Here is a 13,538-nt window from a genome sequence, read left to right as displayed (position 1 = left end):
GGGCGAATAGGACGAAAAACCGCCACTGGCGTGATGATCTACCTTTGTTCATTGCCCCTGCAATCATGATCATGATCATGATCGTGCTGGAGAGCTCAAGTCCGATGGAGTCGATCCCAGTGCACACCTGTCGTTAGCGTCTTTTTGATCTACTCGGCCCACCCTTTGTTTTTTTTCCCTCTTCTTTTTTTTCCATTATTATTTTCGACGCACCTGTCAAACTCTCTCTGGTCGATCAGGCACCGCCGATTCAAGCCTGACACACTCATTGTTCCATCGCCACAGGGAAGAGAGAGAGAGACAGAAAAAACGTAGACAGGATGCTAATAAGAAAACACGGCAGCCTTCAGCTGAGATGCATCGTTTCCACCCCCCTCCTATCCCTGGAATGACCATGGAGACACGCATATTGCCCACATCGGAAGCTGGGTTCAAGTTCCCCCGTCTCGCTCTCCTCCACACACCTCCCCGGCTCGTCCTTCCCAATCATGAATCATAAATCCATTCATGAGCTCAGCGGCTCCACTTCTCTAGTCCCTTAGTTACCACCCGGGCTCCACTCAAGAATCTCCGTCATGAACAGAACGTTTTCGGCATATTCTCGATGCGCCGGCGCCCCTTGAGGTTTCAGATTTGCCGACTGCACCAGTCACCTGGTGCGGAATGCGCCGTTCTATCAGACCCGGCCTGTCGTTTCGGGCCCCAATCTTCCGAAGCTTGAACCATCACCGAGGTGTCTTCCGTCCATCTTGTCCCCTAGGCCCACGCTATTGATCTCTTCTCGGCAGGTTCCACTTTGTACCAGAGGGTGCGCAATCAATTTGATCAGGTGAGAAAATTCCGACAGCTGTATTCGGGATGGTTCCGATGGGTTCTTGTTCGACCCAGAGGGCGGTTAAATTGAAGCTGGGGAGAGAGAGAGAAAGAGAAGCCGTGGGATCTATGACTAGTACTACTAGTACTAGTATGCATGGTTTGACTGGGAGTGAGCGCGCGCGCGACCCAGCAAATTGACAGACGCTATGATCATCCCCCCTCCCCTCTTCTCGTTCGTTCGCGCGTGCATTACAGGCTTGCATGGACCCAGAAATTGGGGCTCGAGCCACCCCATCCTCTCAAGCCCTAGGAAATTCAATTTCCTAGTGATATCACCGCCCTGTGGCTTGCGAGGATCGTCACCCAGCAAAACCTCCGCCCCCCCTTTCAAGTTCACCGAGACCCGAGGCTCGTGGGGATCTTCTGACTAAGGATTAAGGATAAAAATAAGCCCAGAGGAAGATCCCCAACTAGAGTGGGGAAGAAAGGGGGCCCATCGAAGCAGTGCTACTGTACATCAAGGATCTGTAAATACTACGTTGTGAATTTCTGATTTCTCCTAACCCCCTCCTCCTCCCACTCCTCTTGGGCTTCATCTAGTGTACCCGTACTCGTACGAGTTACGAGTGGTCTAGTATGCAAGCCTACTCCGTAGTTGGAATTCAATTCCGTTCTTCTCCACCAAGAAAATAGCATGCTGCCATGAGGTTAGTTGCTGGGTCAGACCCATGAACCATACTCCGAGAAATGAACATACTTGTCAGGGAGGCAATGGAGTTAAAAAGACCTTACCTTGTTGGTTCGTATCCAATGTGGACCGGAGTCGGCCCCGAGAAGGCAAAGAATCATTTATGCAAATCCAATCCAATAGGAAAATAAAAATAAAATAAAAATTGCAGAAAAAAAGAAAGTAAAAAAGGTTCTCTCAGGCTTCTTTTAATCTCCGCACATCACATCCTGGTTCCAATAGTCTGGGTCAACCTCACCCCACCCCCTACACTTCTTGTTCTTGTTCTTGTTCTTATTCTCTACTCGTACACGTCTTTGACACTTTTCCCGCCTCTTTCTCCTCTCCTCCTCTCTCTCTTTCTTTATTTTTGGTTTCCCTCGAGTCCTCACTTGTTCTCTCTTCCTCTTCCGTTACATTACGCATCGTCATCTCCTACGATGCAATCTCCCATTCGAGATACATGCTGAGCTGAAGGGGGAATCCGCGTCGACTTGGAGCCACCTGGACCATCATGGCGCAGTCATATCATCAATCACAGGCCGGTTTGGCCGGCTTTTTAGATTCAATGCAGCAGGACTCAGGCATGTCCGCGTATTCGCTCTTTGGGCCCACGCAGTATCCCGACAGCGTTGCGTTTTGGCATGATCCCTCCGCCGCTCCGGCGATGGCCGTACCCGCTCCGCCATACCCGCCCAAGCAACCGACCTTGCTCCAACCCATCCCAGATCAAAAGAAACACAAACGCACCCGAAGCGGCTGTTTCACGTGTCGTGCTCGTCGTATCAAATGCGATGAATCTCGTCCTCTTTGTGAGCGTTGCAGAAAAGGTAGTCGAGAATGTGTCTATCCGTCCCCGGCGGCATCATCCGCCTCCAAGGTCGGAGGGAGGGCCATGGGGAAATCGCGTGGTTCTCGCCCGCATTCACAAGGAAGTGATTCTTCTGGAAAACCTGATCCTGAACTAGTCAGTCCTCTAGAACCCATCATCGATGAAGAAGAACCCGGAAGTTCCGGTCTGGCATCGCGGCCATCGCCACCAGCCAGTGGTAGCAAGTCTCGCCCCGAAATGAACAGAACACAGAGCGGACAGTCGATGCACAGATACACGAGGCAGACGCCCGAGTCTGAAAACTTCAACAATCTGGATCCAAGTAGTTCGCCTTCAACTGAGTCATCTTCCCGTTTTGAATCGATGAGCGTGCGATCGGCTAGCATCAGCCATACCACACTCGACCTATTGAACTCCTCCCGGCTGTCCGAGGACTTGCGTTTCTACCTGAATTACCATCAAGAATTCATCTCGCACGAACATTTCTTCTTGAGATCCAGCAGCGACCGCTTCATTCATGACAGCATCATCGAACTAGCGATGGGCTATGATCCTTTGTTATATGCACTGGTAGGGTTCGCCGCCTATCTTCATACCCTCAATGTGCCCGGAGCAAAGCTTTATACTTTTCTGAAATACTATAATAAAGCTCTGGTTCTCTTGCGGAAATCACTGAGCTCTGGAGAGGAGCACACGGAAGCAACATTGTGCACCGTTCTTGTTTTGACAACTTTTGAGGTATTTCTTTGAAAATGACAGGCTATAACTGTGAATCATTCGCTGACTCTTATCGCCGACTATAGGAGTATATTGGAGACTGGGTTAACTTGATCGATCATCACCAGGCATCTCACGCATTGGTGCGAGAAATACTCACCCCAGAATCCTCCAACACCGTTGAACTACACACAAATATCTTCCTATGGTACGCACGCTTCGACATCGTAGTCGGAATCGTCGCTGGCACTGAGGCAGTCCTCCCTCGAGACTGGTACATCGGCAAGGAACAATATGACGCAGAGCAAGCGGCTCTATACCCCAACGACCCTGCGAAACAGCTCGCACTGGTTGCATCAATCAACCGCCGGTTCGGTTTGGAGATGGCCTCGTTGTATGCCAGATTGTCGCGTGGTCTGATTCCAATGGACCATTTCATTGTCCAGAACCAGCAACTCGGCCAAACGATGGAACGGGCGAAAAACATCATCAGAGAGTTTGACGATTCTGAATACACCGTCATGTCTTATCCAAATAAGCAGCCCTTGACTGAGGATGATATCGTGGATCCCTACGTGCCAGGCGTTCTTCATACAGGACCATTGTGGGATGCAAACTACGCTTGGATCGACCTGCTCTCGACAGAATTGATGTTCAAGTATCAAACGATGCTCGCTTTGAAGCAGCCCCTGCTTCCAGAACTGCAAAGCCTTGCATTCGAACAATGCCGACTGCTCGAAACTATTGACCGCTGGCCGAACAAGGGTTATGGGCACTGCATTGGGTACAAGAATAGCATTGGTCTTTCCAGCATGTTCCTCACCAAGGATAATAAGCACCAAATGTGGTCTCGGCGGAAGTTGGCCATGATGGAGCAAAATGGGTGAGTGCAAACAACCATCGTCGTCGGGTTTACTTTAAGGAACTAAATGCTAATATGCCATTTCTGATAGTTACATCATCCCTCCAAAATTCCGCGAAGCCTTAGGCGCTATCTGGCAACTCCCCGAACTTGAACACTGGTGGCTCCCAAACGACGAAGGATACTTTGACATTATCCGCGAAATCCGCGCCCTTTCTGCAGAACGCATGAGCCAGCCCCGAGACGAGTTCCGCGAAAATGTGCGAGATATGAAGTCGATGTTTTGGAAGCTGAATATGGATGAGCACGATGATGAGCAGAGCCCTTCAAGTAGCCACAGTGGTCTTTATTGAAAGGCTCTGCTATCGATGATATTCCAGTGCTATAATTTGGGGGTTTGTCGGTCTATCATGCCAAACCAAACCACCACAAACAGTCATCTAGCATGCCAGACTTTCGCTTTGATCAATCCCGTCTCCTGCTCATCTGGAACTGGACTTGAGGTATCATGAACATATAGCTCTCATGCCCAGTTGGCAAAACATATTGGCGCAAAATAACGCCTACCTGCATTATGGGGGCACTTTGTCTCGTGTGCGTGCGTGCTTTTCTATCCACCAAAACTCCCATCACCTCGAGAGCTTTCCAAGGTTCTCTCTGGCTACCCAGTTGCCTCTACCACTACAGTTGCCTCTACCCAGTTGTCTCCTCCATCTTTTAGCATTTATTTTCCTTTACTCCCTCCACCTCCATCCCACTACCATATTCCCCATTTCTGGTTTTTGCATGGTTTCCTGCGGTCATGACTTGATGTGTACATTTATTATACCCAACTGCTCGAATATCATTCAACAAATACTAATAGCAATCATTCCTTTTGGGCCTTTCTCTCCATCATGATCGAGAAACCTTCATATTCTCGCTGGAACACTCACTGTCCGGATTCAAAGAATTGGAACATCGGATCTTCAAACTTATGAAAGGCATATAAGCCGCGTCAGATTTTGTCTAACTTGCATTTACTACTACACATCCTCTCAGACGTGACTAGTGATTTCACTGCACTTTTTCACTATCGACATCCACACGATCCGATTGTCCATTATCGGGACGGCAGCCAGATTTCCATGGCACATCCCCCGCCTTAATGACCGTCTCCAGTCCACCCGCCAACTCCCCAGCGCCAAACACCTCCCCATCCAGTTCCTCGCCCCACGGCAAAGCATCAACATCAACCTCCCACCCAAGCAAGCATCTCAAAATAACACCAGCGCCAGCCTTACTCATAACAACATTCATCTCCTTGCACCGCTCATCGCAGCAACATTCCACACACCCCTGCGGCGAAAGACAATCGCAAGCCTCAATACGCGCCACAGCGCGACGTAAAAGCAACCCGATAAACTCAAATGCTTTACTCGCAATCCCGGAACCACACGACCCGCCCTTGGCATCGTAGAACGTAAGGCGAGCGGGGCGCTGTCGTTTCGGCGGCTGAAGACTTTTCCTGATCTTCTCTTGCTCGGCGTCATTGGCGCGGTGGAGCGAGCGGCGGAGTTCTTTCTTGGCGACCTTGCATTCTGTACGTACGTCGCCCGGTGATGAAATGACGAAGGACGGGAGGAGGGCGAGGACTGCGTGTTCGGCTGCGTGGATCGCGGCGGCGACGTTGAGTTGGTGGGACTCGAGGATCTCGATTGCGAGGGAAGGTACATCGAGCCACATTCCCTTGGTGAAGATGTCGATGGGTGGGTTGTCGACGGCGACTGCGTCGAGGATGCGGCCTCTTTTGTCGACTTTGAAGAATCCGTAGACGACAGCGTGGATCTGAACTGCGCCGAAAAATGCGCGAGATCCGGAGGTGTCGGTGCTAACTAGTCGCATCGACTCTGTCTCGATGGGGTCGATGTCGGTGAAATCACGCTGCATCGTGCTCCAGTCTACATTGACACGAAGGACGCGCGCAAGAAACTTTTCGGTATTGAGTTCTTTGACAAGGTAGGTTTGACCTTGGTGAAGGAATATGCCGCCCTCATAGATGGTGAAAAAGGCGCGGGAGGCTTCGACTTCCTCGAGGACGACGTTGCGGTTATTGGTTGTGTCTATTACCGCAAAATGCTGGTCTTCTGTGTCACGGATTGAAACGCATCGCGAAGGATGGGGACGGAATCGGTCATGGCAATGATAGAATCCCATACTATCCTTAGTTAACCGCGTGGCTGTGAGGGCAAAAAGCTGCTGGCCAAAGTAAATACAATCCTCATCCGGACGGATGGGCATTTCGAATGCCGCGCACTGTACGTGGCCTTCTTGGATAAGCTCGTTAGCCAGATCGATCTGTAGCTCGCAATTTGGTCGAGTGAAAATTTCATCTGGGTTTTGCATATAATGCTGGTCTGTTGGGTATCTGTCTCCAACAAGTACAGACAAGGAATCCTTGTTGCGTCGTCCGGCTCGACCACTTTGCTGGCGCAGGTTGGAGATTGAGTAAGGAAAGCCCATGGTAATGACAGCATCAAGAGAACCAATGTCAACGCCTAATTCCAAGGCATTAGTTGCCACGATACCCATGAGCTTTCCTTCGAACATTTCCTTCTCGATGCGGCGGCGATCTTGGGGGCTATAACCACCTCGATACCCCATGACCATTTTGCCAACCTCTGTTCTTTCAAGAGCTCGGAATTCGTTGCGTACAGCCTGCAAGAGGACTTCGCAGAAGTGTCTGATTCGGCAAAATGCAATCACCCTGACGCCTCGAAGAACAAGCTGGCAAAACAATCTCGCTGTCTCAGTAACGCTATCACCACGTCCTGAGGTTGGGTCTGTCGGGTCTTTGAATGGTGTGTTCCAGCATAGGAACTCTTTGCGGCCGGAGGGAGATCCATCGAAGTCAATTAATCTCACATCTTCCACGCCGAATATAGCTTTCATGTGGTCCTCGGGATTCGCAACTGTGGCAGAGCACGAAATAAACCTGACATGTCGGTTACCCACCGCCGCACATATCCTGCGAAGGCGTCGCATGATGAAAGCAACGTGCGAGCCAAACAACCCATTGTAGACATGCAATTCATCTACCACAACAAACTTGAGATTCTTCAAAAAAGTGCGCCAGGTGCTTTCTTGTGGTAAGATGGTGATGTGGAGCATATCCGGGTTGGTGAAAATGATCCGCGCCTCGTCCCGAATGAGATCACGACTGCTCATGGGTGTGTCTCCGTCAAATGTTTCAACCATTGTATGTTGCAAACCAGTCATGTATTGCAGTAGCTCGGTCATGCTGCGCCGCTGATCTTGAGCTAGTGCCTTTGTGGGGAAAATGTACATACCCCTGCTGTCCGGGTCTTTTTCTAATTCGTGTAGCATTGGGATTTGGTAGATCAGTGACTTTCCAGAGCTTGTCGAGGTGGAAACAATGACATTGTGGCCATCATACAAATGATTGATAGCCTCTGCTTGATGAGAGTAGAGCTGGGTGATACCCTTGGTATTGTAGAGAGCATTGACCATGTCCTGTGAAAGCTGGAAATTCAAATCACCGAAAACAGGCGACTGGGCATCGAATACACGATGACCTTCCGGCACAATCTGAGCATGATACCACTCCATATCCCGTATTTCCGCGATGATTTCCGCGATGGACTTGCGCTCCTTCGGTATGGTGGCTGGAATTGTTGATGCCGGAGGACCATTTCCACTGCTACCCCAAGGCGTTGGGAGAAGGGCATTTTTCTCATCTTCGAGTATCAGAACGGGATCTATACCTTTGTCTTCACATCGAACGAGGAATGCGTCAATGGCATCGGAAAATTTCGTGTTGCGCTTCTCGATCAGAGCAAGCATTTGCTTCTGGCTGTAAACCGGCATTTTCAAATCTTCGTCTTTCATCCGGCGAACTGGTTTTGAAGGCTCGCCAGTTTTCGGATGCTGGACTTCTCGTTTTAGGTCTCCGTCCACAAATTCGAATAGCAAAACATTCCCGCCAAACTCATGGTTTTGGAAAGCATCCGAGCTAGCGAGATCATCCGCATTGAGGGAGCCCTGGCGCTTATGCAATCCATATTCAACCGTCTCTCTATCTCCGACCGTCATGACCTCGAGTCTTGTCTCGTCGACATATTCGAAGCGTACTGCCTGTGGAACTATCGCCTTGACCCTAGCCACATCTTCAATGGTAAGGTCTTTCCCTTTGCCAAGTTGGGCCTGGACTGCCTTTCTGATGTTGTCGAATGTGGTCGCAAAGTGCTTGCGCGTACAGCAGAAGGTATACACCAAATTCAAGGCACGATGTGTCTGCGAAAGTTGCTTGAAGACATCCGGCCATGGCGCGGACGGGGTTCTCTTCTTCGGGGCCTTGGATTTTCCATTTGAGGCTGGCTTTTTCCCCTGGTCTGTCTTTCGCTTTTTTTGTTGGCCGTTTCCTAGCTGTTTGGGGTCTTGGGCTTGTGCGTCGAGAGAGCCGGTACCCGAAGACGCGTTTGCTGCGACATTGCCGGGGACTGGAGAGGCTTCATCATGATATGGCTTTCGTTTCAGGGCGTTGTGAACTGTCTCTGTCGAATCCGCCATTCTGGCGGCCCCATATCGATCTTGCACCAAGCCGGGATTGAATGAATGCGAGCGGCAAGACGAAGATGTAAATGTGAGAGGTGAAAAGCGACGCGTGGTCACGTGCAACAGGCCTCTATAACCTGATTTGGCACAATTTACAATTCAAACAATTCACAACTCGCCATTGAGTGCAAAAGAGGAGAACTGATCTGGTCGGACTTAAGACATAACAACAGTATTGAATCAAAGCAACTATTTCATGTCAGTTGCATATTAGTATATCACAGATGGGAGTTCATCCTGGCGAAGCTATCCCATCTATACTCGTACATTAATTAGTGACTGCAACCGTACCTCGTATAGAGCTTTGCCAGACGATCCATCAGAAATAGCATATCAAAATCAGGAGTGTTCTATTCAGCCCTGCTAATTTCGGACCGATTATAATATCCGCAATAGGTTCGGCATTCCATCCGAGTTGACATTCTTGCCCCCACGAGTCTCCATGCCGATTATCGGCAGTTCTGTTAGTGATGGATTTTCTCTCACAATACGACTCTGCAATTATTGTAACGAATCTCAGTCACTTTCTTGGGCTATACAACCTCTCTGTGATAATCATTCGCTCAATATTTGCCGATTCAGGAGTTTGTCTTCTACCTCATCTGTCATTCCTTCAGCGATCGGCACTAGACCTCCATTTCCCCAGTTCCGATGACGTGGGCTTATATACTCTGCGTGTCCACTTATCAACCCTTCAATTGCTTCTTCCCTATTACTACTACTAGTATGCAAAGAAAGTGTCTTCGATAGGATGTCCTACTTTATCCAACCACCCTCGAGAAGACTATTCCAACTCTCCCAGAAAGCCTTCAACTCCAGAATCCCATTCCACTACAGACCAATGTCCACTTCACCCTCATCAGGGGGCCAAGCCCTCAACGACTGGAGTGCAGCACAATACCTCAAATTCGAGGATGAGCGAACCCTCCCAGCACGCGACCTTCTCTCCCGAGTCCCCCTCACATCTCCAAAGCGAGTGGTAGACCTAGGCTGTGGCCCAGCCAACTCAACCGCAGTCATCGAGTCGCGCTACCCGAATGCCAACCTGGTGGGGATAGATTCATCCCCAGACATGATCCGCAAAGCTAAAGCGACCCTTCCCCATCTGGATTTTACCGTGGAAGACCTAACCTCCTACTCACCGCAAGGAGAAGTCGACCTCTTCTACTCAAATGCCGTATTCCAATGGCTAAAGAAGGAAGAACGCTTTGAGATTGTCAAAAAGCTCATGGCTACCCAACCATCCGGTGGCGTTTTCGCCCTCCAGGTCCCCGATAATCTTGCAGAGCCATCGCATGTCCTCATGCGGAAAACTGCTACTTCGGGCCCCTGGGCTCAGAAACTTGCGAGTGTTGGGAGGGATACGTTTCAGACTCCTCTGGAGATTTATGATCTGCTCAAGCCTATCTCCTCCGCAGTCAATATCTTTCACACTAGCTATTATCACGCGCTTGAGAACCATGCTGCTATTATTGAGTGGGTTAAGGGTACAGGACTGCGGCCGTTCCTGGATCCCTTGCAACCGGAAGAGAAAGAGGGTTTCTTGAAGGAGTATCTTAAGGGGTTGCAACAAGCGTATCCTGCTTGTGAAGATGGTCGGGTGTTACTACGATATCCGCGGTTGTTTGTGGTTGCCGTTAAGAAGTAAGGATGGTTGATGTCTGTATGCATCATTGAATCCTACTTATACGTTTCACCTTCAACATCCGGTATGTCTTCGAGTTCCACCTGGATACACCCTGGTTGGCAGACTAGTATACCTGAAAGAAACTCATTCCAAGAACGAATAGTTATAACTGTCTGCAACGTATGAAATTCATAATCGCTAATAATCAGGTATCGGTCACCGTAGTGATCGCGCGAACTCCAGATGTAACTCCAGATGCACCGAAGCCTAGTTTACTCTTTCTCTTCCAGGTTTTAATAACAGACCCCCGCGACATCTAAAACTTCATGCATCTTCATCATCGCTCTCGTCCTCGTCTTCCCCCGTCAACAGCTTCCTAATAGTCCTGTACAGATCCTGTGCGTAAGACTCATTTGGGGTCTATGAGAAATGGTTAGTAAGTGAGACACGTAGACTAAGGCGAAAGCGAGAAGTATGGAGACTTACCCGAAGCAGTAGAGGAACAGTGCGGCCCCCTTCTGTGCTGGCCAGGAAAATTTGCTTGTTGGTAGGGACCTTATTCTTGGCATCTCCATAATTCATACCCTCGAAGACAGGGCTGTTTAGCATGACGCGGAGGGCACCGTCGGCACGCATTATCATGCGGCCGACCTTCTTCCCACCAACATCCCGAGCATTAACCTTGAAAGTACCAAGACCCCGTTCCTTCCACTCGCCAGTAGTGAAAGAGAAAAGTTTTGCCTTGCATACAAAAATGGTCTTCTCTTCTTCTTCGCCAGTTTCAACTGCAAGGATGTGTTAGTTTGTCTGAACGCGAGGTGACAGGAGGTGAGTAAGCGAGCTTACTGGTTTGTTCGAAGAATCGCTCATCGGTCTTAGCCGCCTCAAATGTGTTGGTTTCCTCTCCACCCTCGCCTTCACCTTCGTCTTCCTCGTTCTCAGATTCTTCAGCACCTAAGGGCTTGGCGGCCTTAGTCTCACCAAACGTGGTGGAGACATTGGGAGATGCGAAGCTAGTTATGCCAGCAGGAGCAGCAGACCCAAATCCGCCTCCAATTCCACCAAAACCAGTAGCACTAGGGGCAGCTGTGAATGGACTAGCTGATTTGAAGACAGATGATGTTGATGATCCGAGGGTGCCAAACGGAGACTTTTCGGAGCCAGCAAATCCACCCAGTGCAGATCCTGAAAATGCGGAACTAGAGGCGGGCTTGTCTTCTGTGGTAGCGGGTGATTCGGTCGAGAATGGCGATTTGGCCACAGCGAGTTTGGCAAACGGTGAATCAGCTGCGCTTGCGAAAGCACTTGCAGAAAAGAGCTGGAATATAGTTAGTCAGAGCACGAGGGTAGAATGGGATATCCAATGGACGGACGGACCTTATTAGTGGTTTTTTCGCGCTCCTCTGAATTATCACGGTGTCGCTTTTTCTCCCTTTCGGTCTTGGCCGAGTCAGACTCCTGCGCTAGATCAGACATCGTCTCCGACTTCTTAGGTGATTCTTTCTCTAGTTGTTCCCTGCTTCGCTTCTTCGTTAGACCTTTCGCGGGTTCGATGGTTGCGGAGTTCGAGGATTCCTGTGATGAGGGATCTGTGTTAACACTGATCTCGTTCCTAGTTTCTGACTCGATGGATCTCGAGTTTTGGGATTTGAAAAAGGCTCTGGGGTGGGCAGTATATTCCGTGGGGTTCTCTTGGAGCAAAGTGGAATCTTCAGGTCGGTCAAGGTCCGGTAAATGAGTCGTAGCTTTCCCAGAATCCGAATATCGAGCATCATGAACAGTCGTTTCAGCCTTTGGGCTACCAACGGACTCGTTATGTCTGCCCGGTGAATTGAATAAATGGTAATCACTAGAATCATCCGACTGAGACTTTGGGTGATCCTCAAATCCATCCGGCTCGATCGAAGAAGCCTTGTGTGCCGGATAATTTTCATAGGACTCCGAATCTGCGGACATGTTGGATTCCATTGGTTGTTTGGGGATATCCATTGGATGGGGTTCCTGGGAGACTATGCTTGCTGAGAGTTCAGACATGTCGGAATTCCAAGGGCTAGAAACTCCTGCAGGCATCCTTGGTTCGCTGGGGTTGTTGGGCTGCTGAAAAACCTGGGAAGCAGAAGGTTCGGTTCTTTTGGGTTTTTTATAAGGATTACGGGAGTCCCTAGCTTCCGACTTCTTCGGTTCGTCAAGCCCAGAGCTTAAACCACCTTCATCGGTCCCGTCAGAGAGCTCATCGGATGCCTCCCACGCAGAGTCGCTGTCCAACACTCCTTGATCTGCGGGCCTCGGGTATCTCGCAGTATCCAGTTGTGTCTCCGGGATTTCCGTTTGGGGCACTTTGGTGATAAAATCTTCCTTGGCCAAGTCCTTTGGGGTGGCCGGGAGGAGGTGCTCGGGATCATGTTCGTCACTCACATTTGAAAAGGTAGCAGCGCCGGTAGTCTGTCCGTTGTTGGGTGTGGTTTCCCGTGATCGCTTTCTTCTGCTGTCATCGGGGGAATCATTCGGACCGTCGCGTGATTCTTCGAAGGATCGCTTCCTGCCATTCTCCTTGGATGGGGTAGATTCGATGGTGGTCTCCTTCAGCTGCTTGCGAACGGGGCGCTCGCCACCGTCATTGTCGGAGGGTGGGGACTGGGGATCTTGGGTGGTCACTGCGTGGTGATAAACTCTGTCAGAACTCTAGAAGGCCCCAAATGCGCAAGTGAAGATCGAACAGGATCCAGATTGATTGGAATGGAGCAGGATCGCAGGGAAAGACACCGGATGAAAGCGCAACGCCCAAAGAGGGGTACGATGGAACTCGCTCGCCAGGGCGCTTACCCGCCGGCTCTGCCATGTTGCTCTCTGCTCATTCTCCGAGTCTTCCCTGCGACACCGGCTGGGATCCTAGCATGGTCCCCATACTCTCGTAATTATGCGCTTGGGTCGGAAACACTCACCACCCGTCGAAGGCTTCGGCTCGTCCGAAACAGAGGCCATTGTGTGTGGTTGTCACCAAGGACGAAGCTGTGGGCGAAGTTGTTGTTGCAGATACACGGTATAGATTGAGTCAGTAGAAGCGCAAGATCGGGTCGAAGCGATAATCGAATAGGCGACCAGAGCAGCTCAGGCTAGCTGAACCAAGGTCAAGATTTTGGTGGGGATGGGAGAAAAACAAGAGGGAGGTTGAAAGGAGCAAGTCATGAAGTGTTGTTGTCCGGTCACCGCTTCGCCCCGCAGCAAACGCTTTGAGGAAAGATTGAACTGGCACCCCTCGGCAGCAATTTGACAATAGCCGTCCTTTTTTTGTTATAACATGAAAGAGTCGGTCCGTCTCTAAAAATAGCTCCGATCCAGAAAA

General features: G+C 50.1%; 4 protein-coding genes across 4 annotated transcripts; 2 read left to right on the top strand and 2 right to left on the bottom strand.

The window, feature by feature from the left end:
- Positions 1-2,057: 2,057 nt before the first annotated feature.
- Positions 2,058-4,307, top strand: N7509_001989 (Zn(II)2Cys6 transcription factor; the record flags this gene model as incomplete). Its single annotated transcript, XM_056626626.1, has 3 exons — positions 2,058-3,113; positions 3,179-3,975; positions 4,046-4,307. 3 exons carry the CDS (start codon positions 2,058-2,060, stop codon positions 4,305-4,307), a joined length of 2,115 nt encoding a protein of 704 aa, XP_056492421.1.
- A 703-nt stretch (positions 4,308-5,010) lies between these two features.
- On the bottom strand, positions 5,011-8,523 carry N7509_001988 (ATP-dependent 3'-5' DNA helicase; the record flags this gene model as incomplete). Its single annotated transcript, XM_056626625.1, has 1 exon — positions 5,011-8,523. One exon carries the CDS (start codon positions 8,521-8,523, stop codon positions 5,011-5,013), a length of 3,513 nt encoding a protein of 1,170 aa, XP_056492420.1.
- Positions 8,524-9,409: 886 nt separating this feature from the next.
- N7509_001987 (Trans-aconitate 2-methyltransferase) lies at positions 9,410-10,216 on the top strand (the record flags this gene model as incomplete). Its single annotated transcript, XM_056626624.1, has 1 exon — positions 9,410-10,216. One exon carries the CDS (start codon positions 9,410-9,412, stop codon positions 10,214-10,216), a length of 807 nt encoding a protein of 268 aa, XP_056492419.1.
- Positions 10,217-10,519: 303 nt separating this feature from the next.
- N7509_001986 (uncharacterized protein) lies at positions 10,520-13,177 on the bottom strand (the record flags this gene model as incomplete). Its single annotated transcript, XM_056626623.1, has 5 exons — positions 10,520-10,615; positions 10,682-10,980; positions 11,042-11,513; positions 11,573-12,849; positions 13,138-13,177. The coding sequence occupies 5 exons, from the start codon at positions 13,175-13,177 to the stop codon at positions 10,520-10,522; spliced, it is 2,184 nt and encodes a 727-aa protein (XP_056492418.1).
- Between the last annotated feature and the right edge of the window lie 361 nt (positions 13,178-13,538).

Source organism: Penicillium cosmopolitanum (genome assembly GCF_028827165.1).
Source record: "Penicillium cosmopolitanum strain IBT 29677 chromosome Unknown utg000004l:1.0-4361866.0:1.0-4365735.0, whole genome shotgun sequence".
NCBI lineage: Eukaryota > Fungi > Ascomycota > Eurotiomycetes > Eurotiales > Aspergillaceae > Penicillium > Penicillium cosmopolitanum.
Note: the sequence above shows the minus strand (reverse complement) of the source record. Positions and strands in the feature narration are given on the sequence as shown.